This window comes from Schistocerca americana, chromosome 8 (genome assembly GCF_021461395.2).
Source record: "Schistocerca americana isolate TAMUIC-IGC-003095 chromosome 8, iqSchAmer2.1, whole genome shotgun sequence".
NCBI classification, from domain to species: domain Eukaryota; kingdom Metazoa; phylum Arthropoda; class Insecta; order Orthoptera; family Acrididae; genus Schistocerca; species Schistocerca americana.
Genome location: NC_060126.1, coordinates 101,555,972 through 101,578,098, shown reverse-complemented (window position 1 = coordinate 101,578,098; position 22,127 = coordinate 101,555,972). Strand labels below are relative to the sequence as shown.

General features: G+C 43.6%; 1 protein-coding gene across 1 annotated transcript in view; it reads right to left on the bottom strand.

The window, feature by feature from the left end:
* LOC124545595 (outer dynein arm protein 1-like) overlaps positions 1-21,288 on the bottom strand; it is a 106,679-nt gene extending 85,391 nt beyond the window's left edge. Inside the window, exon 1 of the mRNA XM_047124543.1 lies at positions 21,185-21,288. Coding sequence (XP_046980499.1) covers positions 21,185-21,288 — 104 coding nt within the window. The remainder of the gene's footprint in view (positions 1-21,184) is intronic.
* Between the last annotated feature and the right edge of the window lie 839 nt (positions 21,289-22,127).

The window sequence follows — 22,127 nt, the reverse complement described above, 5'->3', positions numbered from 1 at the left end:
TGTACACGTATGATACTTCTAAGTAAAAACATCATGATGCATCCAATACGACATTCTCCTCTAGTGGTTCCACTACACACAACATGTCAACAGGTATTTCTGTTCCTGCAGTCACCCAAAATAATTTCCTCTCCATTGACCGTCGTTCTGACCATGATTCTCACATTGACCATAAGCCGCCATTCTCCATTGTCCATCGTTCTCCAATGACCATGATCTACTCCACCTAGTAGTATACAGGATACTGGTGGTTAGATGCCGGCCACGGTGGCCGACCGGTTCTAGGCGCTTCAGTCTGGAACCGCGCGACTGCTACGGTCGCAGGTTCGAATCCTGCCCCGGGCATGGATGTGTGTGATGTCCTTAGGATAGCTAGGTTTAAGTAGATCTAAGTTCTAGGGGACTGATGGCCTCAGATGTTAAGTCCCATAGTGCTCAGAGCCATTTGAACCATTTTTTGGTGGTTAGATATTTCCACATCTGCCTCATCAACTTCCATCATTAAGTTTGCCAATAATTTCAAAAATATTATGTACAATATTTTCACGTCTGCCTCATCAAAGTCATCATCTTTTTGATTTACAAATCACAATTAAGTCTGACCATCATTCTTTCTACTGACCATTATTTTCCATTGACCATCATTCTCTCTGTTGACCATCATTCTCTCTACTGACCATGATTTTCCACTGACCATCATTCTCTCTATTGACCATCATTCTTTACTGACCATAACTTACCACTGATCATCATTCTCTCTATTGCCCATCATTCTCTACTGTTCATAAATCTCCATTAACCAACATTCGCCTTTGACCATAATCCCCCTCCTAATAGTAAGCAGGTTAACGGTGACCAAATATTTCTACACATCCCTCACCTACTGTGCTGCGTTATAATTAATATTCAACACGTACTGCCTTATCATTAATATTCATCGCACATGTCTGCATACAACATCAAAAAATTATGTTCCTTATTTACACATCTACTTCGTCAACATTTCTCTGTTTTATACACCACAGAAAATTTTGTATCTCCACAATGTTTACTTTAACGTGACAACAACACTATAATATATAGAGTGATTCAAAAGTAACTGTACACGCTTCGTGGGTATAATGTATCCATCAGAATAAGAGTGACACGTTAAATAAAGTTCTGCCTGCAACTGATTTATTTCCGAGATATGCGGTAGGGCTGGGATCACATGTGCATCACAAACACCATAAAATTAATTCTTCTCAAAAACCAAAGATACGAAAGAACCCGAAATTCAACATCCCTACATACTACACTACTGGCCATTAAAATTGCTACACCACGAAAATGACGTGCTACAGACGCGAAATTTAACCGACAGAAATAAGATGCTGTGGTATGAAATGATTAACTTTACAGAGCATTCACACAAGGTTGGCGCGTGTGGCGACACCTATAACGTGCTGACATGAGGAACGTTTCCAACCGATTCCTCATACACAAGCAGCAGTTGACCGGCTTTGCCTGGTGAAACGTTGTTGTGATGCCTCGTTTAAGACGGAAAAATGCGTAGCATCACGTTTCCGACTTTGATAAAAGTCGGATTGTAGCCTATCGCGACTGCGGTTTATCGTATCGCTACATTGCTGCTCACGCTGGTCGAGATCCAATGACTGTTAGCAGAATATCGAATCGGTGGGTTCAGGATGGTAATACGGAACGCCGTGCTGGATCCCAACGGCCTCGTATCACTAGCAGTCGAGATGACAGGCATCTTATCCGCATGGCTGTAACGGATCGTGCAGCCACGTCTCGATCCCTGAGTCAACAGATGGGAACGTTTGCAAGACAACAACCATCTGCACGAAGAGTTCGACGACGTTTGCAGCAGCATGGACTATCAGCTCGGAGACCATGGCTGCGGTTACCCTTGACGCTGCATCACAGACAGGAACGTCTGCGATGGTGTACTCAACGACGAACCTGGGTGCAAGAATGGCAAAACGTCATTTTTTCGGATGAATCCAGGTTCTGTTTACAGCATCACGATGGTCGCATCCGTGTTTGGCGACATCGCGGTGAACGCACATTGGAAGCGTGTATTCGTCATCGCCATACTGGCGTATCACCCGACGTGATGGTATGGTGTGCCATTGGTTACACGTCTCGGTCACCTCTTGTTCGCATTGATGGCACTTTGAACAGTGGACGTTACATTTCAGATGTGTTACGACCCGTGGCTCTACCCTTCATTCGATCCCTGCGAAACCCTACATTTGCCGGCCGAAGTGGCCGTGCGGTTAAAGGCGCTGCAGTCTGGAACCGCAAGACCGCTACGGTCGCAGGTTAGAATCCTGCCTCGGGCATGGATGTTTGTGATGTCCTTAGGTTAGTTAGGTTTAACTAGTTCTAAGTTCTAGGGGACTAATGACCTCAGCAGTTGAGTCCCATAGTGCTCAGAGCCATTTTTGAAACCCTACATTTCGGCAGGATAATGCACGACCGCATGTTGCAGGTCCTGTACGGGCCTTTCTGGATACAGAAAATGTTCGACTACTGCCATGGCCAGCACATTCTCCAGATCTCTCACCAATTGAAAACGTCTGGTCAGTGGTGGCCGAGCAACTGGCTCGCCACAATACTCCAGTCACTACTCTTGATGAACTGTGGTATCGTGTTGAAGCTGTACCTGTACACTCCATCCAAGCTCTATTTGACTCAATGCCCAGGCGTATCAAGGCCGTTATTACGGCCAGAGGTGGTTGTTCCAGGCACTGATTTCACAGGATCTATGCACCCAAATTGCGTGAAAATGTAATCACATGTCAGTTCTAGCATAATATATTTGTCCAATGAATACCCGTTTATCATCTGCATTTCTTATTTGTGTAGCAATTTTAATGGCCAGTAGTGTACACATTTACCCCAAAACATGTTCACAGAACAATGTTCATGTAGATGAGACATTGACGTGCTCGGAATGTTGCCGGCTCTGTCATCACACTGTGCACAATTGCACTGCCATTTTTAATTCGCTGTTGCAGTTGTGCTACATTCTCAGTTGCAACACCATGCATGAGCTCCTTGGGACGGCCTCAAAGGGCATTAAGATCCAGAGATCTGCCGGGCCAGACACTGGTCGTCCAGTTGTGTGGCATTTCTCTGAGAGGACAATAGCGTCACTCGGAAGGCCGTGATTTGATCCCCTTCAAACTCGCTTGGTTGGCTATAGGAAGCGCGAGTGCGTCTTTGTGGAATGGTTGGCTTCTTGCTTCACAAGTTTACACCACACTGAGCCTTTTGGCTGTGAGCATTCCGTAGTAAAGGGTAGACAGAGGTGGCGCTCTGGGAGCTATGCCACTGCACGTTCTGTTGGAGGACGACGTTGAAACCATTATCGTATATGTACTGTCCCCCATGCGGCATAGTCCTTCTAGGTGTACTAGTATTTTTTTCGGCAATGTATAAATATACGTGCACCATGATCCCTATAATACATAATTGACTTCATTATACATACATAATTGACTTCTGTTCGTATGATTTTCTGGATTTGGATACAGTGTAGATAATGTTTTGTAAGAAACCAATGCGAGCACCTTACTATGGAGCATCAACAATGTTATGGATGGCGCTTAACATGCCTGCCGTCGCACTGTCCACTAAATGTACGTAAATTGTGGGAAGCGAAGTGACTTATGTTTATACGAATATGTGACGTCTGTTCTTTAGGACATGTCCGAAATAACAGACACGAAGCAAATAGTATAATTGATTCGCCTCGATGGGGAATGAATCCGTCATCTTCAGTGCGGATGCACACTCACTTTCGATCTCCTGCGGGAATCTCAAAGTAGCGAGCGTGGAGAACATAGACGGGGACAGTGGATAGGTGGCGATAGATCAATATGTGGGTCAGCCGGGAGTCGTGCCGATATAGTCCGTGCAATTAAGATAAGCACGGTGTAGGGCTGGGGCAATGATTAACAAGTGCCTAGTAAGCGCGAGATTTGGGGTTCGAATCCTGGGCCGGCACACATTTTTCACTCTTCGACGCTGATTCTGCGTAAAGACCCGATGTAGCTGACATCACAAATTCCTTCCTCCCCCTCCCCCTCCACCTTCAATTTACATAGTATGAATCACATATTTTGATACGCATTTCCGTTCAGGAACATATGCTGGATCTTTATCGGAGTCGTATGTATCCACGTCATCCACCAATTCTGTCAGCTCGTCCCTGGAGAGTATTTGTTTGGCACGGACACCGCACACGTTACGACAACAGACAGCCATGTCCGTGGTACTTACGACTGTTTACATGCAATATCCCGCCAAAGCCGCTGCTAGTTACAATCTGTATTTCGAGATGGAGCTGCTACCTCCGAGATTATTGTGGAACTTTCAACTTAGAGGACTAAAGCACATCACTTATTATGTTTTCTATGCAATAACTCAGTTTTCCATCTAGTGACGCTTACCATTGTTTACAGTCGAGGTCGTCATTCGTGGAAGATTTTTCAGTCTTTTGTTCCTCTCCCAGCCCTACTACTGCGCCAGCAGCAACTTACCATTAGAAATTCGGAAGAATGTGTTGCTCATCTGCATTTCAGATTTTATACCTCATCAATCCGAGCTAAAGGAAAGATGTTTCAACGCACTGAATATTTTGAATTACCGTTGTCATAGGTTTTGAGGAGTGCACACTGGGCTTCTGTTTTATACAGCATTCGTATAACCCCAATTGAATTGTGGGTGCATGGTCTATGGATCAGTAAGACCTAGTCACCTCGAGACTATCGATGCTATCCGCCATGAGAGGATTAGGCTGACCTCAAGTTCTTATGGCAACAGACCTGTATATAGCCTATGCGCTAAGACTGCGGAACCTCCACCTGCCATCTGGCGGCAGCTCCTTATGGTGCATCAAGTGTACAGATTCTTCGCCGTTCCAGAATCACCGCCATACCAAACTGCTGCTCGCTGTCACATTGAAGCAATTTTCACAAAGCGTCAGCGACAAAGAGGTGGTTCGGAATTAATGCAAACCATAATGAAGTGGCACTTAATGCGGGACAAACACCAACAGTAAATCATGGTTGAAGCCAAGTGCCTTACTGGCTTCTGAAAAAACTTTGTAAGCTGAGACTGCACTCCTGCATATGTTTGTCATTAGATTTTTGATGAAATTTTAAACCAACATCGCAGCTTTGTACCTGTACTTGCAGGAGCATCTAAGCAAGGGGAGTCTCATGGCTCCTCAGTGGTTGCCCTGAGTGTGTCCTCATGATTAGTTTACCAAACGAATTTTCTGTATTTATCGTAGTGTTATATTGAATCTTAAAGGCACAGAAGGAGATGGGAGGTGTCTGTGCTAAGAAATTCCTCATCTGCTTCCAACTCTATGTACTCTTAAATCTCTTCAATGAATGTACGCAGCAGCCATATTTCTTCAGCACGTCCAGGACTCCCTCCTACATCTGCAAAGACCGGGGAAGGATGTGTCATTCTAGAGGGTGCCAAAGCACACGGGTATAAAGGAAAATGAATTAGCAGATAAAGCAGCCGAGGAAGCATGTCTTCCAAATCAGATGACTCAATGTGCTACCCCAAACATTCTATGTCGTCTGTGTTGAAGTAAAGGGTCATGTGTCCCCGCTGGGGTGAAGATTGGCTGGAAGTGACGGACAATAAGTTGCGGATAGTAAAACCAACTAGAGAGATGAAGTACTTGTCACTCACATTTGAATGTAGCAGAGTCCGATGACGCATTCCTTCCTACTCCAACAGGAGGATCCTCCAATGTGTGGTGGCCATGAACTTTGGTTTACAGCACGGCACCTCTCAATTGAATGCTTCAGACCTGATGACAAACATTGATTTACTAGCGACTCATTCTCTCTGTTTGGCATGTGATGGGATGACTAGAAAACGATTTTTAAGACTCCGTGAAAAATGTGAGTTGTTCCATATACTATTAAGGGAGAAGAATGTGATGCGCTATGAGGGTAGCTCGCACTGACCAGTGATCAGTCAGGCACTGCTTTCCTGAGTTATCTTTTTAGAATTTATTCCAAAACTGAGTTCGATTTTATAGCATGTTTTAACATTGGCAAATCTGACAATTTAACATTCTTCGTAACTGCATACGACCGGGAAGGTGGACATAAGTGAAAATCGGAGTGTTTTAACTAAATTCGACTCTGACTATTTGAACAGGGGTGTTAATACCTCGTTGTTGAGCGTCCTAAATTCGTAGACTCACACTCACCCACACTCTTATACATTGTGTTTATGAAGTCAGCATTTCTGTCGTAAGATTAAAAATTTTAACTTTCTGCAGACAATCGAAATGATTGCACACAATAGAAGAACGAACAGTTGTTGTTGCATACCGATTGCGTGGAAAGTTGTATGACGAGGTGCGCAACAAATTCACGCGTGAATTACGCAATCCAGTTCCTACCACACATGGCATTTAGAACACGATCAACAAATTAAAACGAATTGGGTGTGTTAGTGACGAACATCGTTCAGGAAGGTCGGCAGCAGCAGATGAAACTGTGGAAAGGATAAGAAATCGTTTACTTGCAGATGAGTAAGCAGAGAACTTGGAAACGTATGCACCACAGTGTGGGAAACACTGCGATTCAAATTGAAGAAACGTGCCTACCAATTTGAAACTGTCCTTAAGTATAAAGATGAAGAATATGCCACTAGAGAAGCTATTTGCTATGAGTTATTGAATGCGGCTAGTAACGCAAATTTAATCCAGCACGTTCTGTTCAGTGACGATGAAACACTACGTACCTGTCCGTGACCATCTAAATGCCATTTTTGTTGAGAGACTGATTAGCCGTGCACCTCCAAGACACTGGGCTGCCCGCTCACCTGATTTGACGCCAGTGGACTATCTCGTCTAGGATTTACCGAATCGGAGCTATACGAAGTGAAAATCAATAACCCTCAACATTTGAAAACATAATTTTTGCAGCTGCTCAACAAATAAAACCAGCTGTGTTAGCAAGGGTGTTTGAGCCTACAACTGGAAAATGCTAAGTGACATTATGAATGTCCCATATGTAGGAATCAGGAATAAATCGAAGTTGTCGTAAAAATAGTTCAACTTTTCATTGCAAATGAAGGAAATCTTGTATCATATTGAAAGCTTTACCAGCTGAGCGATGACAAAGACGCAAAAGACGAATCAAATAGGCTAACAAAAATATGTATCTACCGAACGGAAATCGCAACTAGTATAATAAAAAAAACTCCATCCGAAAAAGGCCTTGGAAGACCCCACGGTGCCGACCGGCTGCCGTGTCATCCTCGACCCACAGGCGTCACTGGATGCGAATATGGAGGGGGCATGTGGTCAGCACACCTCTCTCCCGGCCGTATGACAGTTTCCGAGACTGGAGCTAGTACTTCTCAATCAAGTAGCTCCTCAGTTTGCCTCACAAGGGCCGAGTGCACCCCGCTTGCCAACAGCGCTGGGCAGACCGGATGGTCACCCATCCAAGTGCTATCCCAGCCTGACAGCGCTTAACTTAGGTGATCTGAAGGAAACCGGTGTTACCACTGTGGCAAGACCGTTGGCAGTACAATAAAATAATTTTCAGCTAAATATCTCAAGCAGAAATGGTGAAACAGTTAACCGCTATCTGTCTGAATCAAGCGTCGAAGCGATTAAAGTAAAAATAACTTTTGTGGTCGTGATTACGAATCGAATACCACAAAAAAAGGTCTATAGCTGGAATGGAAACAATGCGTAGTACCACCGAAAAACGGTCTAGTGAAATACAATTTAGAATGTGCCCAATCAAGTGACGTCACAGCAGCCATTGACAGTACGAGTTTGTTCCACAAACTTGTGCTGACCCTTACACTTTCACTTCTGTAGGCCAGCTGAATGTGTCATAAGCTGGTGTTGAAAGGCAGTAGCAGGCCCTACCTGTAACATTTTACGAAGTGTTTTTGGAACCATTTGTGGAGACATGGACAAAATCTGCCCATGTCTCCTCCACTTACAACTGTTGCCGCTAAGAAAAATAGCATCCGCTTTAGAACTCGACAACGGTTCTGGTCAAACAACACTTACACATGAGCAGTCACATCACCAATGTTCGTTTAGTGTTTCTGACGAAGATAGTGTTTACGACGAGGAAACTTTCGTATCCCTGTTAACAGAAAATATTATCGTTTGAAGCAAGAATAAGTGTCAATAGCAATTCTTACAGATGCTGGCTGAATGAGATAGTATTCCCCCCCCCCTCCCCTCCGTCATCCACTCCCTTGAAATATTGATTGTGATGACAGACTAATCTGTAGCACTGCCTGAGGTCTAGGCTGCGTTCGAAGACGATAGTTTCGTTATGAAATGGCAAAGTCAAATAATGTTGTTGCAACAGGCTGATCAGTATTGTAAGTAGGCTGTTTAGGTTTTTATGTTGGTAACGCCATGTAGCGATCTATATGAAAATCACTGACTGTGCTGTGTGCAGTCTGTGGCTGGTTTGCATTGTTGGAATTTGCTATTGTAGTGTTGGGCAGTTGGCTGTTAACAGCACGTAGCGTTGCGCAGTTGGAGGTGAGCCGCCAGCAGTGCTGGATGTGTGGAGAGAGATGGCAGAATTTTAAGAGCGGACGATCTGGACGTGTGTCCGCCAGAAAGATTAAATTTGTAATACTGGATATCATGAAATTATATATATATATATATATATATATATATATATATATATATGATGATGACTTTTGAATGCTATTACGGTAAATACATTATTTGTTCTCTATCAAAATCTTTCATTTGCTTAATATGCCTATCAGTAGTTAGTGCCTTCAGTAGTTAGAATCTTTTATTTAGCTGGCAGTATTGGCGCTCTCTGTTTTGCGGTAGTTTCACCTTGTCTCAACTCTCATCATCATACAGAACAAACATAACATTAGGTATCCATCACTTCTTTTTCGAGTAAATTTGTATGATATTAGGGTGAGTAATTTATCTCCGTTTAAAGTTGATCATTCTTGCAAAAGCTGATGGGGATCTGACGCTACAAGATTATAATTAAAAATAAAGTAAAAACATGTTTATTCTTTCCTTATTTATAGTGAAGCATGACCATTATTTGTTCATGAACCTGCTTATATTTTTAATAACAATCTGGAAAGGATGGATAGCTCACAGAAAAGGTGCGGAGTCGCAGGCCGGCACAATGAAAAAGACTGCTAAAACATTAAGCTTTCAAACAAAACCCATCTTCCGAAACGGAAGAAACACACACAGTCACTTACAATAAAATACAGGAAACAAGAGAAAGAAAAGGAAAACACTAGTAAGGTAGTACGTTAGAGAATAGGGAATCAGCACTGGGTTTTGGGATGGAAGGAAAGCTGTTAGGCAATATCAAAGAGTGGAAAGTCCAGTATGAAATAGCAACAATGTGGAAAGGACAGATTGCTGCTCACCACATAGACGAGGCGTTGAGTCGCAAACTGCTAAAATATTTAAGCTGTCGGACAAAGTCCTTCTGAAAAAACACACACACACATTCAAACGAGCCGGTTATCAGTTGTATTATGACAGCATCTCTGACCTTGCCGTGCATGTGAGCTCGGAGACTCGATTCACCCACTTCTGCCAACGCCTATTTACCTGAAAACACGTGATTTGAGTCTGCTAGGTACAAGTTGACTCGTTCCACGAAGAAAGAGATTGAGTATATGAGTTCACATGTATAACTACAGTGCTGCTTCTTGTGCAACCGTTGGGCATGACGAATATTATCCATATTTATCTGTCTATCTATTTACAAATAAGACTGTATGTATGTTTGTATGTCTGGGCTCTCCTTCCAAATCTGTGGATGGATTTCAACTAAATTTCTCGTATAAACCTGCAAACCTCGTATCAAACTATGGGGATTGTAGCTGCCTAGCCACCCTGCGAACCAGGCACTTTGTTTGGGAGTAGTATTTGCCTGCCTTAGAGACAACAAACACTTTTCAAGATTCCAACGTGTGGACTGACCTGCATGACAGGCATGTTGTATGGGAGGAGTAGGGCATGGGGGGGGGGGGGGGGAGGAGATGAGCAGCAAGGGAAGGAGTTGGACTAGATGGACTGAGAAAGGGGGAGAAGGAGATAGACAGATAGAGAGAAGGGAGGACGAGGACCTAGGTGGGTGAGGAGGAGATGCATGAAATACACTATATGATCAAACATATTATGACAGCTGGCTGAAAACGACTTACAAGCTCGTGGGACCCTCCATCGGGAATGATGGAATTCAGTACGGTGTTGGCTCACGCTTAACCTTGATGACAGATTCCACTCTCGCAGGCATACTTTCAATCAGGTGCTCGAAGGTTTCTTGGGGAATGGCAGTCCATTCTTCACGGAGTGATGCACTGAGGAGAGGTATTGGCGTCGGTCGGTGAGACCTGGCACGAAGTCAGCGTTCCAAAACATCCCAAAAGTGTTCTATAGGATTCAGGTCAGGACTCTGTGCAGGCCAGTCCATTACAGGGGTGTTATTGTCGTGTAACCACTCCACCACAGGCCTTGCATTATGAACAGGTGCTCGATCATGTTGAAAGATGCAATCGCCATCCCCAAATTGCTCTTCAACAAGCAAGAAGGTGCTTAAAACATCAATGTAGGCCTGTGCTGTGATAGTGCCACGCAAAACAACAAGGGGTGCAAGTACCCTCCACGAAAACGACGACCACAGCATAACACCACAGCCTCCGAATTCTACTGTTGGCACAACACAAGCTGGCAGATGAGGTTCACCGGGCATTCGCCATACCCACACCCTGCCATCAGAACGCCACATTGCGTACCGTGATTCGTCACTCCACACAACGTTTTCCACTGTTCAGTCGTCCAATGTTTACTCTCCTTACACCAAGCGAGGGGTCGTTTGGCATTTACTGGCATCATGTGTGGCTTATTAGCAGCCATTCGACAATGAAATCCAAGTTTTCTCACCTACCGCCTAACTGTCATAGTACTTGCAGTGTATCCTGATGCAGTTTGGAATTCCTGTGTGATGTTCTGGATAGATGTCTGCCTATTGCACATTACGACCCTCTTCAACTGTCAGCGGTCTCTGTCAGTCAACAGACAAGGTCGGCCTGTACACTTTTGTGCTGTATGTGTCCCTTCACTTTTCCACTTCACTATCACATCGGAAACAGTGGATCTACGGATGTTTAGGAGTGTGGAAATCTCGCGTGCAGACGTATGACACAAGTGACATCCAATCACCTGACCACATTTGAAGTCCGTGAGTTATGCAGGGCACCCCATTCTGCTCTCTCACGATGTCTAATGACTACTGGGGTCGCTGGTATGGAGTATCTGTAAGTAGGTGGCATCACAATGCACCTAATATGAAAAATGTATGTTTTTGGAGGTGTCCGGATACTTTTAATCACATAGTTTATATGTGTGGAACACAGGCAAGGGAAAGGGGCTACTTTATCTGTTATATATAAAAGCACAATGTGTGTTTGTGTGTATGGCTGGGATCTCCTCCCACTCCCCTAGATCAGATTCAACTAATTTAGGCACAGAAACAGTAGGCCAGCACTGTGAGGTTCGTAACCTCCTAGCTCTAGTAAGAGCAGAGAAATGAGTCAAAACGTCTTTTTCTGGCCCCTCGTGTACAGGCTGCCCTGCATGACAAAAATGTTGTATGGGAACAGTACTGGCCTGCCAAATCAACCTGCTTTGCTGGGCAGCCTACATTTGAAGGGAAAAGAATGGTTTTCCAGATCCCAACATGTAGGCTGCCTTGCGTGACAGGCATATTGTGCCAGAGTAGTATCAGCCAACTTTATCAATCTGTCTGCATGGCAGCCTGTACATTATGGCCAAATAAAAGATTTTGAAGCCCCTGATGTGTAGCCTGCTTAGCATGATAGGCTCATTGGAGTAGTTTCAGCCAGCTTTATTGGACTGTATTGCAGAGGCTATATGTGACAATGAGTGTGGCTGGGACAAGTTGAGATAGTAAGAGGAGGGATGCATGCTATTCCACAATGCCTGACAGGCAGAGTGTATAGACAGTTTTTGGAACATGAATTGGGTGGTCCATTTCATGATGCCTCACTCGCTACATGAGCCAACTTATGATTTATGCAAGATGATGCCCCTGTACATTACAGTTTTGAGACAAAAGGGTATCTCAATGCTGTGTATCTTATAAGAGTATAGGTCGCTCGGGACCAGCTGCTTGGCCCACCAGATCTCTGGACCTTAGTACCCTGGACTGCTAGTTTTGAGGCCATCCCAAGGGGCTCATGCATCGTTTCATAGAATATAGAATACATATCGGGGAAAGAGGATGTTGTTGTACGAAGACATATAGGCCCTACACGTTAATGCCTGAAAAGTGTTTCGAGCATATAAGTGAAAAGCACAAGCAACGCCTATTCAGCCATTTCTGGCAGCTGAATTGCTATGATAGGCAAAATGAGTACATACAAGGTTGTATACAGTCAAAAAGTGTTATCTGTAAAAGGAGTTTTTAAATTTGTATTTTTGAGAGGCTTTGCAGTAATTTTTCATTATCTCACACAACAGGTAAACAATGGTAAGTCAATGATAACTGATGTTACGTCCACTCAATTTACAACTAAACAGTGTTAAGCACCCATTGACGAAATTATAAGAATAGAGTTCCATTAAAAAGTTCTGGAAGACTTTCCTTTGATTTTCCTCCAAGCTGCCACAGCATGGTGCACTTGATTCGGTCGTGACCGGGCACAGTATTGTGAGCCTCAGACAATACTTAACCCTGCTCCTACATCGAAATCGACAGTTATAGGACTCATTGTTATTGGACCTAACCAACAGTCCACACCTTCCCATGTTCAGATGGTGACGATTGGATGCTGGCAGCACAAGTAGTCTTTGCGAAATACTGTGTAATTGTCTAGGTGATATCTGTTGCTTTTGTTTTCAGACACCCCTTCTTCAGTACAGTTGCTGTAGTTGGCCTACATGCTTTCCAAAAATCCTTCTGATGGTTTTCCATACTTCTGATGAGCTATTGGAACGATTTAATGAATTCGGGAATTCCTGCCAGGATCTCTCCTTACTCTTCTCAATTATAGGACAGCGAAAAGCTGCGAAGGTTTCTGCAGTTTGTTGCACTTGAACCTGTGTAGTTCTTCCCAGCTGATCCTGACTGCGTAGCGACACTCTTCACTCCAACAGGAAACAGACAATTTTCATAGATGCCATGAACGATTTGGAGTGAATGCATCAACATCTCAGTGGATCACCATCGTAATGTAGTCCTTGCACTTCAGCACCCTGTGTCATAGTCCAAATACAGTCAGTTGACTGTACAGCATCTAGTTAGTTATCCTGAACACCCAGTTTGTTAGCTCTGCCAGATGTATCCAGATGGGGAAGTCATCACTAAACTCCAGGTCGTAAACTACCTGTCACTGAGCAAAATCGAAGAGGGCAGGAGAGAATACTAACAAATTTATGGCAGATAATGACACCACAATAGTGGTATCCTGTGGGCTCTACCAAAATGTTTCTGAAGGAATGAGGTTCTCAATAGTTTGGCCCTGATGCACTTATGTGTGTACCACAGATTCCACTTGATCTTTATGCATAAAATGTATTTATTTATTTTCCAAGATTTGATATTAGGCTTTCACCAGTAGCTTTGCTTGCATATGCATTTGACACGTTTATTGAACAAAGCTCCTCCTCCCCCTCTCTGTGTCAACCTTTCTCTCCCTCTTTCAACCTCATCTTCCCACCTATATCTGCCTATCTCCTCCACCCCACTCTCTCCATCTCTTCATCTCCTCCTCCTCCTCCTGTCTTTGTTTTCCACCACCCCCTCTCTCTGACCATATCTTCTTCCCTTCCATCTGACCATATCCTCCTGTCTCTCTCCCTTTCGATAATCATTTCGTCTCCTCCTTTTCGACCCATCCACTACCCTCTGCACCTTCTACAATATCTGCTCGATGCATTTCGCCTTTCTCCCTTTCTATCTGTCATTTCCTCTTCCCCTCACTCTGTCCATCCCTTTCTCTATCCATCTCAATTTATTCCCAGCCATGTTCATCGGTATGTGTAGCCCCTGCAATACAGTTGAACAAAGCAGGCTGTTACCACTCCCACAAAACACATCGTGTATGGCAGGCTATACATCAGGTTCTTGAAAATTATTTAATTTGTCCATAAGGTACAGGCCACCATGCAAAGCAGATCGATAAAGCAGGCTAATACTGCTCTAACAAGCCTATCATGCAGGTTAGTTTACATGCTGGGGCCCAGAAAACCGTTTTTTGCCTCTGACATATAGGCTGCCCTGCAAAGCAGGTTCATTACTGTTGCCACACAAGTGCCTGTCATGCAGGGCAGACTATATGCCAGTGCTATAAAAAATTTATTTTGCCCATATACTTGTTCCTTTTCGAGTTAGGAGGCTATAAACACCACATTGCTGATACACATGAGGCCTGCTTCGGTATCAAATTTGGATGATATCGATTCATTAGTTTAGGATGAGACCATGGACTGTGTGTGTGTGTGTGTGTGTGTGTGTGTGTGTGTGTGTGTGTGTGTCTATTGTTAATATATTTCCTGTGTATAGCCGTCTCTATTACATCCATGTCCTTGTGTGATATTACATTTGTTTTCATTCCAATGGATGTCTCGTCCATTAATTTCGATTTACGTTACTTCTGATACACAAGATTCTCATAATGAAAATGGTCTGTATCATTTATTGTCCACTATAAGGACAAAGTATCACTCTTAATTATGTTGGTTACTTTGTCCTTTGCATGGCCAATATGTTTAGTATATCACTGATCAAACAAGACATGTCGTACCACAATTTCCACTTTACTCCAGCATTCCCATACGAGACTGTAACTATCAAAGACTATTGAATACGTAAGAGTTTTTCAGAGATCCAGTGTACTTATAACTGGAATCTTAGAGTGTTTTAGATTGTGTAAGTAACTGTGCTCTCTACAAAATTACTGTTGGATTGACAGCTGCGATGGAGGTAATGGGGTGAGTCTCATACAGAAAGTCCAACACATATTCAGCCAATCCTACAGGACATGTAGCTGCAGCAGCCATTTGGGGACGACCTGCACGCCGCAGCCGAAATCCCACTCCTGAGAGAGCGTTTCCAGGATCTGGCAAGGGCCTTCTATGAAGGTACTTCCAGATCCGGAAATGCACTCATCCACTCCCTTGGTCGGTATGACATGTCCCGCGATAAACACAAGCGCCCTATGACGATCTTCGACGATTAAGTCGAAGAGAAAAATCCCAATACCCAATCCCTAATCCAGTTCCTTCCCATATATCACCAATCATCTCGCCTACCTCAGGCAAGTCCCAGATACACACACAACAATTCATCACATATCACAGACACCAAAAATATATAGAAAAATCACACACACATGTACACAGGGGAGTAAAAGCCAAAAGGCTACAAACTCCCCCTCACACTTCCCCAAAGAGGGGAAAGTATTAGATGAATGCAGCAGCAGCCATTTGGGGTTGCCAAACGTTCATCCCCACATTACAACATTTGCTGCTTGCACTACTTCCAGGCAGCTTGCTGTATTGTGGGTTCGTCAGTTGCATACTAAGATTCGTTTCTTTTTTTTCATTTCCATAGTTCTAGGGTCATTATTTTATCTGTTACTAGTTCTTTGCTCACAATGTTGTCCGCATAAGTATATATTATGTACAGGGTGCCAATCTTAAGAGCCGTCAGGCGCATTTTCTGAAGTATTTTAGCAAATGGTTGCGATTTTGCTTTTGTATTGCGTAGCTGGAGTCGATCCAAACAAAGAGAGCTCATCATTTCTTTCATGTGACGCGCAGTGTCGGCGGAAAGTGTCGGTTTTTTTCCCGTTACAAACAAAACTATTTTTAAAGCAGAACTTTAGTGTTCTTTCAATAGAGCGATCCCGTATTAGGCCAATGCAATGTTTCTCTTATTGACATGTATTAACAAGGACAGCACTCCAGAAGTAACAGCAACGCCCTGGCCGGCGCTGACTCCTACCGCCAAGCATGCAGCGCTACTGAATCGAAAGGCCGCGTAAAATTCTGCTTTAAAAATCACTTTGTTTGTAACGAGAAGAAATCCGACGCTTTCCGTCGACACTTAGCGTCGCATGAAAAAAGTGATGAACACTATTTGCTTGGGGTGACTCCAGACACACAATGCGAAAATGAAATTACAAATGTGTGCTGGAACGCTGCAGAAAGTGCACCTACGGCTTTTAAGAGAGGCCCCTGTATATATTTCACACATACATGCAAAAATGATCTTAGGTCTCCGGACATGCTTTCAAATCTGTTGGCTCAGTGCAGTACTCATTTTGTGACCAGGTTGATGCACTGAACAACACAAATAAGAGACAGACTGGACTTCATACTTTTAAAGTATTTCAGATCAACCAAACACAGTAAAGAAATTCCAACAGTTTGTTCTGGAACATTTTACATGTCTCTCCTTCTCATCCCCATCCCAGCTCTTAGAGGTAATAGAATATCTTACACCCACAGCATTTTTATACAAATAATGAGTCGTGCATGCAGCAGATTTGGTTGAAATTGCTTGAGGCATATTCCTGAGCTATGTTTTCCTGTCACCTTTATTCACTGCAATCCTCAGTCATGGTAGTGCTGGGGTCTCTTATTGTCATAGCATTTTTTTCCATATAGCAAATAATACATGTGCCAGGTTTGGTAGATACTGCTTTAGGTGTTGCAGAGATCTACTGATATGTCACAGCCTTTCCGTGCCTACTCCATCCTTAAGAGGGAAAAGAAATATTGGAACTGCCACAAATGAGGCTAGCGAGCCCTAAAATCATGGATTCGATACTACTATCAGTCGTTATAGAATATTTTTACATGATATGGCTGATCACCCCAAACTCCAACCGTAGGCGTAGTAGGACTATATTACCTTGACAGTATTGCCATACAAATAATAAGTCACGGGTATACAAAACTTGATTGAAATCCCTCCAGACATTCCGATTTATGCTTCTGTGCCACTCCTTTTTCAGCCTCATCCCTAAGAGACGTAGGAGGTAGGAAGAAGCACTCCCACACTTCTTCTTTCTGTATACTAAGTGATATGTGTACAAAGTTTGATAGAAATCGATCCTGTAGTTCAGGAGGAGATGTGGAATGAACTCACATACATAAATGATACATATAATGACTTTTGTAAATATATACATAGATTACCATAATTTATTGTATGTTGCGTGATGCTGAATAATGTCGGAGACAAATTCGTCAATGAATGTCATCCAGTGAAAACGTTCGACTTCACTCTCTTGGCCAGGACACTGGTACTCGACGTCAGCTGAGGGAAATGGCTTGCGTATTACTTGTCTACATTGTTAACAACTGTTCTTGATAATGCTCACTGACAGGACGCACATACAGCAAAGCGAAGAGAAGAGTTGACTGATAACTTCACTGTTTCAATGACAAGGTGATAATTTTAAAAAGATGGAGCTTATGAAACTACGAGGGTTGGAACTTTAATAGTGGCAGTTATTTATTTACAGCTCTTACAAGATAGATACGTGTTTCAAAGTTTTACTGATCTTCAGAGTAGTCACCAGCATTGTGCAGAACCCGTTGTCAACGATGTGGAAGTCGTAGGATACTCTTAGCAGTGCCAGTTGTGTTGACAGTTCGAGCGGCGCGGTCTATTGCCCGACAATTTGTAGCAGTTCTGAAACGAAAGCCGTGAAGTGTTTCCTTCAGTTTAGAAATCGAGTTGAACTCACGAGGGCTTAAGTCAGGGGAGTGCAGTAGTTGGTATAGCACTTGGCAGCCCCATTGTTCCATAAAAACGCGGGAGAACTGCCGGATATCAGTAACGTCCTGCCACGATATTTCGGCGCAGAGTCTTCTGGCCATCTTCTGGCGAGTGCCACTGTAGTAGTATTGGGGAGAACGCGCTGAGCTCCGCTATTGACAGCCATACTGAGGTGGCCAAGGTATACAAACAAAATTTTATATTCCTGCCAATAAATTTGAATTTCCCTCCATTTCCAGGAGTGGGTGGGGTTGTGGGAAAGCTTGGCGAGGGGTTGGTGTTTCGCAGAGGAGTGGCTGGGAAAGGGACCCACGTGCCGGCCGGGGAAAACCCATGATGTAATCAGAATGTGGGTTTAATTAATTGATCAATTTAGTTTATTTGCATAATTAATATCAAAAGTGTGCCAGAAATGGCTTTATGCAACTACTCTCAAAATGAAACCGAATGGGCGACTGCCAGGCTTTTGACGCACCAACAGGGCTTAATCCTTTACATTTGATTCAAAGTATCCCACATTAGAAACCTCTGTCAGAGTTTCGGTTTCGAGGAGATGAAAATACGATGCATCTTTAAAATTTCGTTTGCCTAATGTGTTCACCTACATTCAATAACAGAAAAGTTTCCCAGCATGTTGAAAATTCGGTGACGTCAGGAAATACATTATTCGTAAAAGTCCTACGTCGTCTTAATTATTTGTTGTAATAAATAAAATTAAAATGAAAACATGGCACAGCTCTTTCAGTACACACTGATGCCAGTTCCATATTTTTACACTAAATAGTTTGCTAGTTTGAGGGGGCTAAATGAAATGTAAGATCTTGCACGTATTCCGTGTGGGATACGGAATTCTACTCAGGATCCACACGTGCTCCATTTTATGAAATGTAAAGTAATTTTGAGCGAAGGCCTGAAAAGGATGCTAGCTCGACACGGGTATCAGACACAATTAAAAAATAGACAGGGTGGCGGAAAGGGCAGCACGGACTAGGAATTTCTCTATTGGTGAAGAGTTTCGAGATTCTGCAGTTCTGTAACTGGCTTGATGAATGGCATTATACAATAAATAGAAGAGGGTGTTCTTCGGCATTTAACATGAGTACACTCCACCACACACTGCAAAAAGCTCCGCTGAGTGCAGATATAGATGTAGATGCGTTCAGCAGAAAATTCCAAAAAGAGTATGGAATACCAACGGTATGCTGCTCAAAGTCGAATCTCTGCATACTAAACACATCAAAAAAGTTTTGCAACACCCTTGTTCCCACAACTCCTGAAGGTAGACGTTGACTGTAGACTTTGTATCACAGACACAGTCCCTTTGACTGTTCAGAGATGTCACCAAACCCGTCCAAAGATGTAAATAACCATACATGAGCAGCGCCTATTAGACGGAGGGGGTCCGACAGCCTACCAATTCCAGTCATTCCACCAGGACTGAGGTACACGGCTCGTGTTGTCTGTAGTTCAACCATGTCTAGACGGTCTACGCCGCGGTTCGATCGCGTCCGCATTGTTACTTTGTGCCAGGAAGGGCTCTCAACAAGAAAAGTGTCCAGGCGTCTCGGAGTGAACCAAAGCGATGGTGTTCGGACATGGACGAGATACAGAGAGATAGGAACTGTCGATGACATGCCTCGCTCAGGGTGCCCAAGGGCTACTACTGCAGTAGATGACCGCTACCTACGGATCATGGCTCGGAGGAACCCTGCCACCAACGCCACCATGTTGAATAATGCTTTTCGTGTAGCCACAGGACTTCGTGTCACGACTCAAACTGTGCGCAACAGGCTGCATGACGCGCAACTTCACTCCCGCCGTCCATGGCGAGGTCCATCTTGGATACTACAGCGCAGTACAGGTAGGCCCAGCAACATGCCGAATGGACCGTCAGGATTGGCATCACGTTCTCTTCACTGAAGAGTGTCGCCTTCAACCAGACAATCGTCGGAGACGTGTTTGGAGGCAACCCAGTCAGGCTGAACGCCTTAGACACATTGCCCAGCGAGTGCAGCAAGGTGGAGTTTCTCTGCTGTTTTGGAGTGGCATTATGTGGGGCCGACGTACGCCGCTGGTGGTCATGGAAGACACCGTAACGGCTGTGCGATACGTGAATGCCGTCCTCCGACCGATGGTGCAACCATATCACCAGCATATTGACGAGGCATTCGTCTTCATGCACGGCAATTCGCACCCCAGTCGTGCACATCTTGTGAATGACTTCCTTCAGGATAACGATATCGCTCGACAAGAGTGGCCACCATGTCCTCCAGACATGAACCCTATCGAACATGGCTGGGATAGATTGAAAAGGGCTGTTTATGGATGACGTGACCCACCATCCACTCTGAAGCATCTCCGCCGAATCGCCGTTGAGGAGTGGGAAAATCTGGACCAAAAGTGCCTTGATGAACTTGTGGATAGTATGCCACGACGAATACAGCCATGCATCAATGCAAGAGGACGTGCTACTGGGTATTAGAGGTACCAGTGTGTACGCAGCAATCTGGACCACCACCTCTGAAGGTCTCGCTGTATGGTGATTCAACGTGCAATGTGTGGTTTTCATGAGCAAGAAAAAGGGCGGAAATGAAGTTTATGTTGATCTCTATTCCAATTTTCTGTACAGGTTCTGGAAATCTCGGAACCGAGGTGATGCAAAACTTTTTTTATGTGTGTAGGCTATATAACCGTGGTTGCATCCAAGCAACCTTTATAAATTACGAATTTATGGGACTCCAACATTATAGTGCCACCAAAAGTTAGTAGGTAATCACAACTATATCTTATGTCAGTGCCCACTACATGAAACAAGCAGAAGAACCTAGGACACCCATAATCGCTCTGTGCCTCCTAATTAATAGTAGGCTCTACATCGCAGAACTTACGGTGACAGATCAAAATTTATTTAAAACGAAAGAATAAAAAATACAAATTTGATCCATGGTTCGAGTGTAATGAAGTAGACAGGCCTAAATATGAATATCTATTCGTAGATATTTCAAGGTTTTAGAAACTCAGACATCTACCTTGTGTTGAAGCTAGCCTTTTTTGTGTCAGTAATGTACAAAATGCGTGTTTTCCTACTCCGCCATTTACATATGAATGAAAAGAAAAAGTTGTGAACCGCGAAGTGTCAGATGTAACTATCTGAGATTGCTGTGTAGTGTATACATAAGACCAACAGAATAAAATAAAAAAGATACGGTGCTTGCTCGATTTCTGTTGAATAGGGACGTGGGCCGCCGATGGGCCGAGAAAAAGTGCGCGGACTCTGTTTACCACAGTCTGCTTTGCAGCTTTCGAGTTGCCAGTGAGAAGAACAGTTTGAGACTAACCTCTGTTTAAGAAGGATCCTCTTGGTCCCCGGTGGATGCGGCGCTTTCCCTCTCGCCAGCACATTGTACTGATGTTGCACTCGTTTCAGCTCCATCATCGCCATCTCGAATATCTTCGATTCATCTTGAGCAGGCGGTTCGCCAAACATTGTGGGAAGAAATGTGTAAACGATTTGGTAACCAAACTGAAGCTAACTTCACTACGTATATTTGCGGGCAACTGCGCTTGTATTTCGCACCTAGAAGAAATAATTGTGTGTGGCGTCAAATGAGCAACTACAAAATAACCGAAAACAAGGTAATAGAAGACGCCAGAGATTGTAAACAGTCATTGACAGCATAGATCACAAGGCCAGAAAAGAATAACTTTGTATCTATGTATAGGCATATCTATGGAGTGAACCACAGAAAGATAAAGCTCGTTTCACAATAATTCCCGCACATGTGACGTCATTTTGACGTCACGCGCTATATTGACGATCTCATGACCGGCTTTCATTAGCATTCTATACGGGCCTCTGACAAGATTTCATGCACGCGTACCGGAGATTTACAAAAACACGCCATTATTGGAATGATTTATTGTAATTATTGCTGTAATAAAATGTTACGTAATGATTTACCGACGGTTAAGGCTTTCATATAAGAGTGCTCTCTTAGCAGTGAATTATTATCGTCTATAATTTACAAATTAAGAATGAACACACTGTTTTATACTTTGCAATATCCCGTTTCAGTGTAACGGAGCATTGCAAATTTAATGTCACTAAATAATGCATCACCGATACAAGCTACCAAGATACAATACGATAACCAAGTCCGGAGTTAAACATCACGTGGTTAACTACGAGCGTAATGAATAACATCGCAGTTTATGGAATCGAAACTTGTTGGTTCACACCCTGTTACGTACAATTTTTTTCATGTTAGCGTTGTTAACACG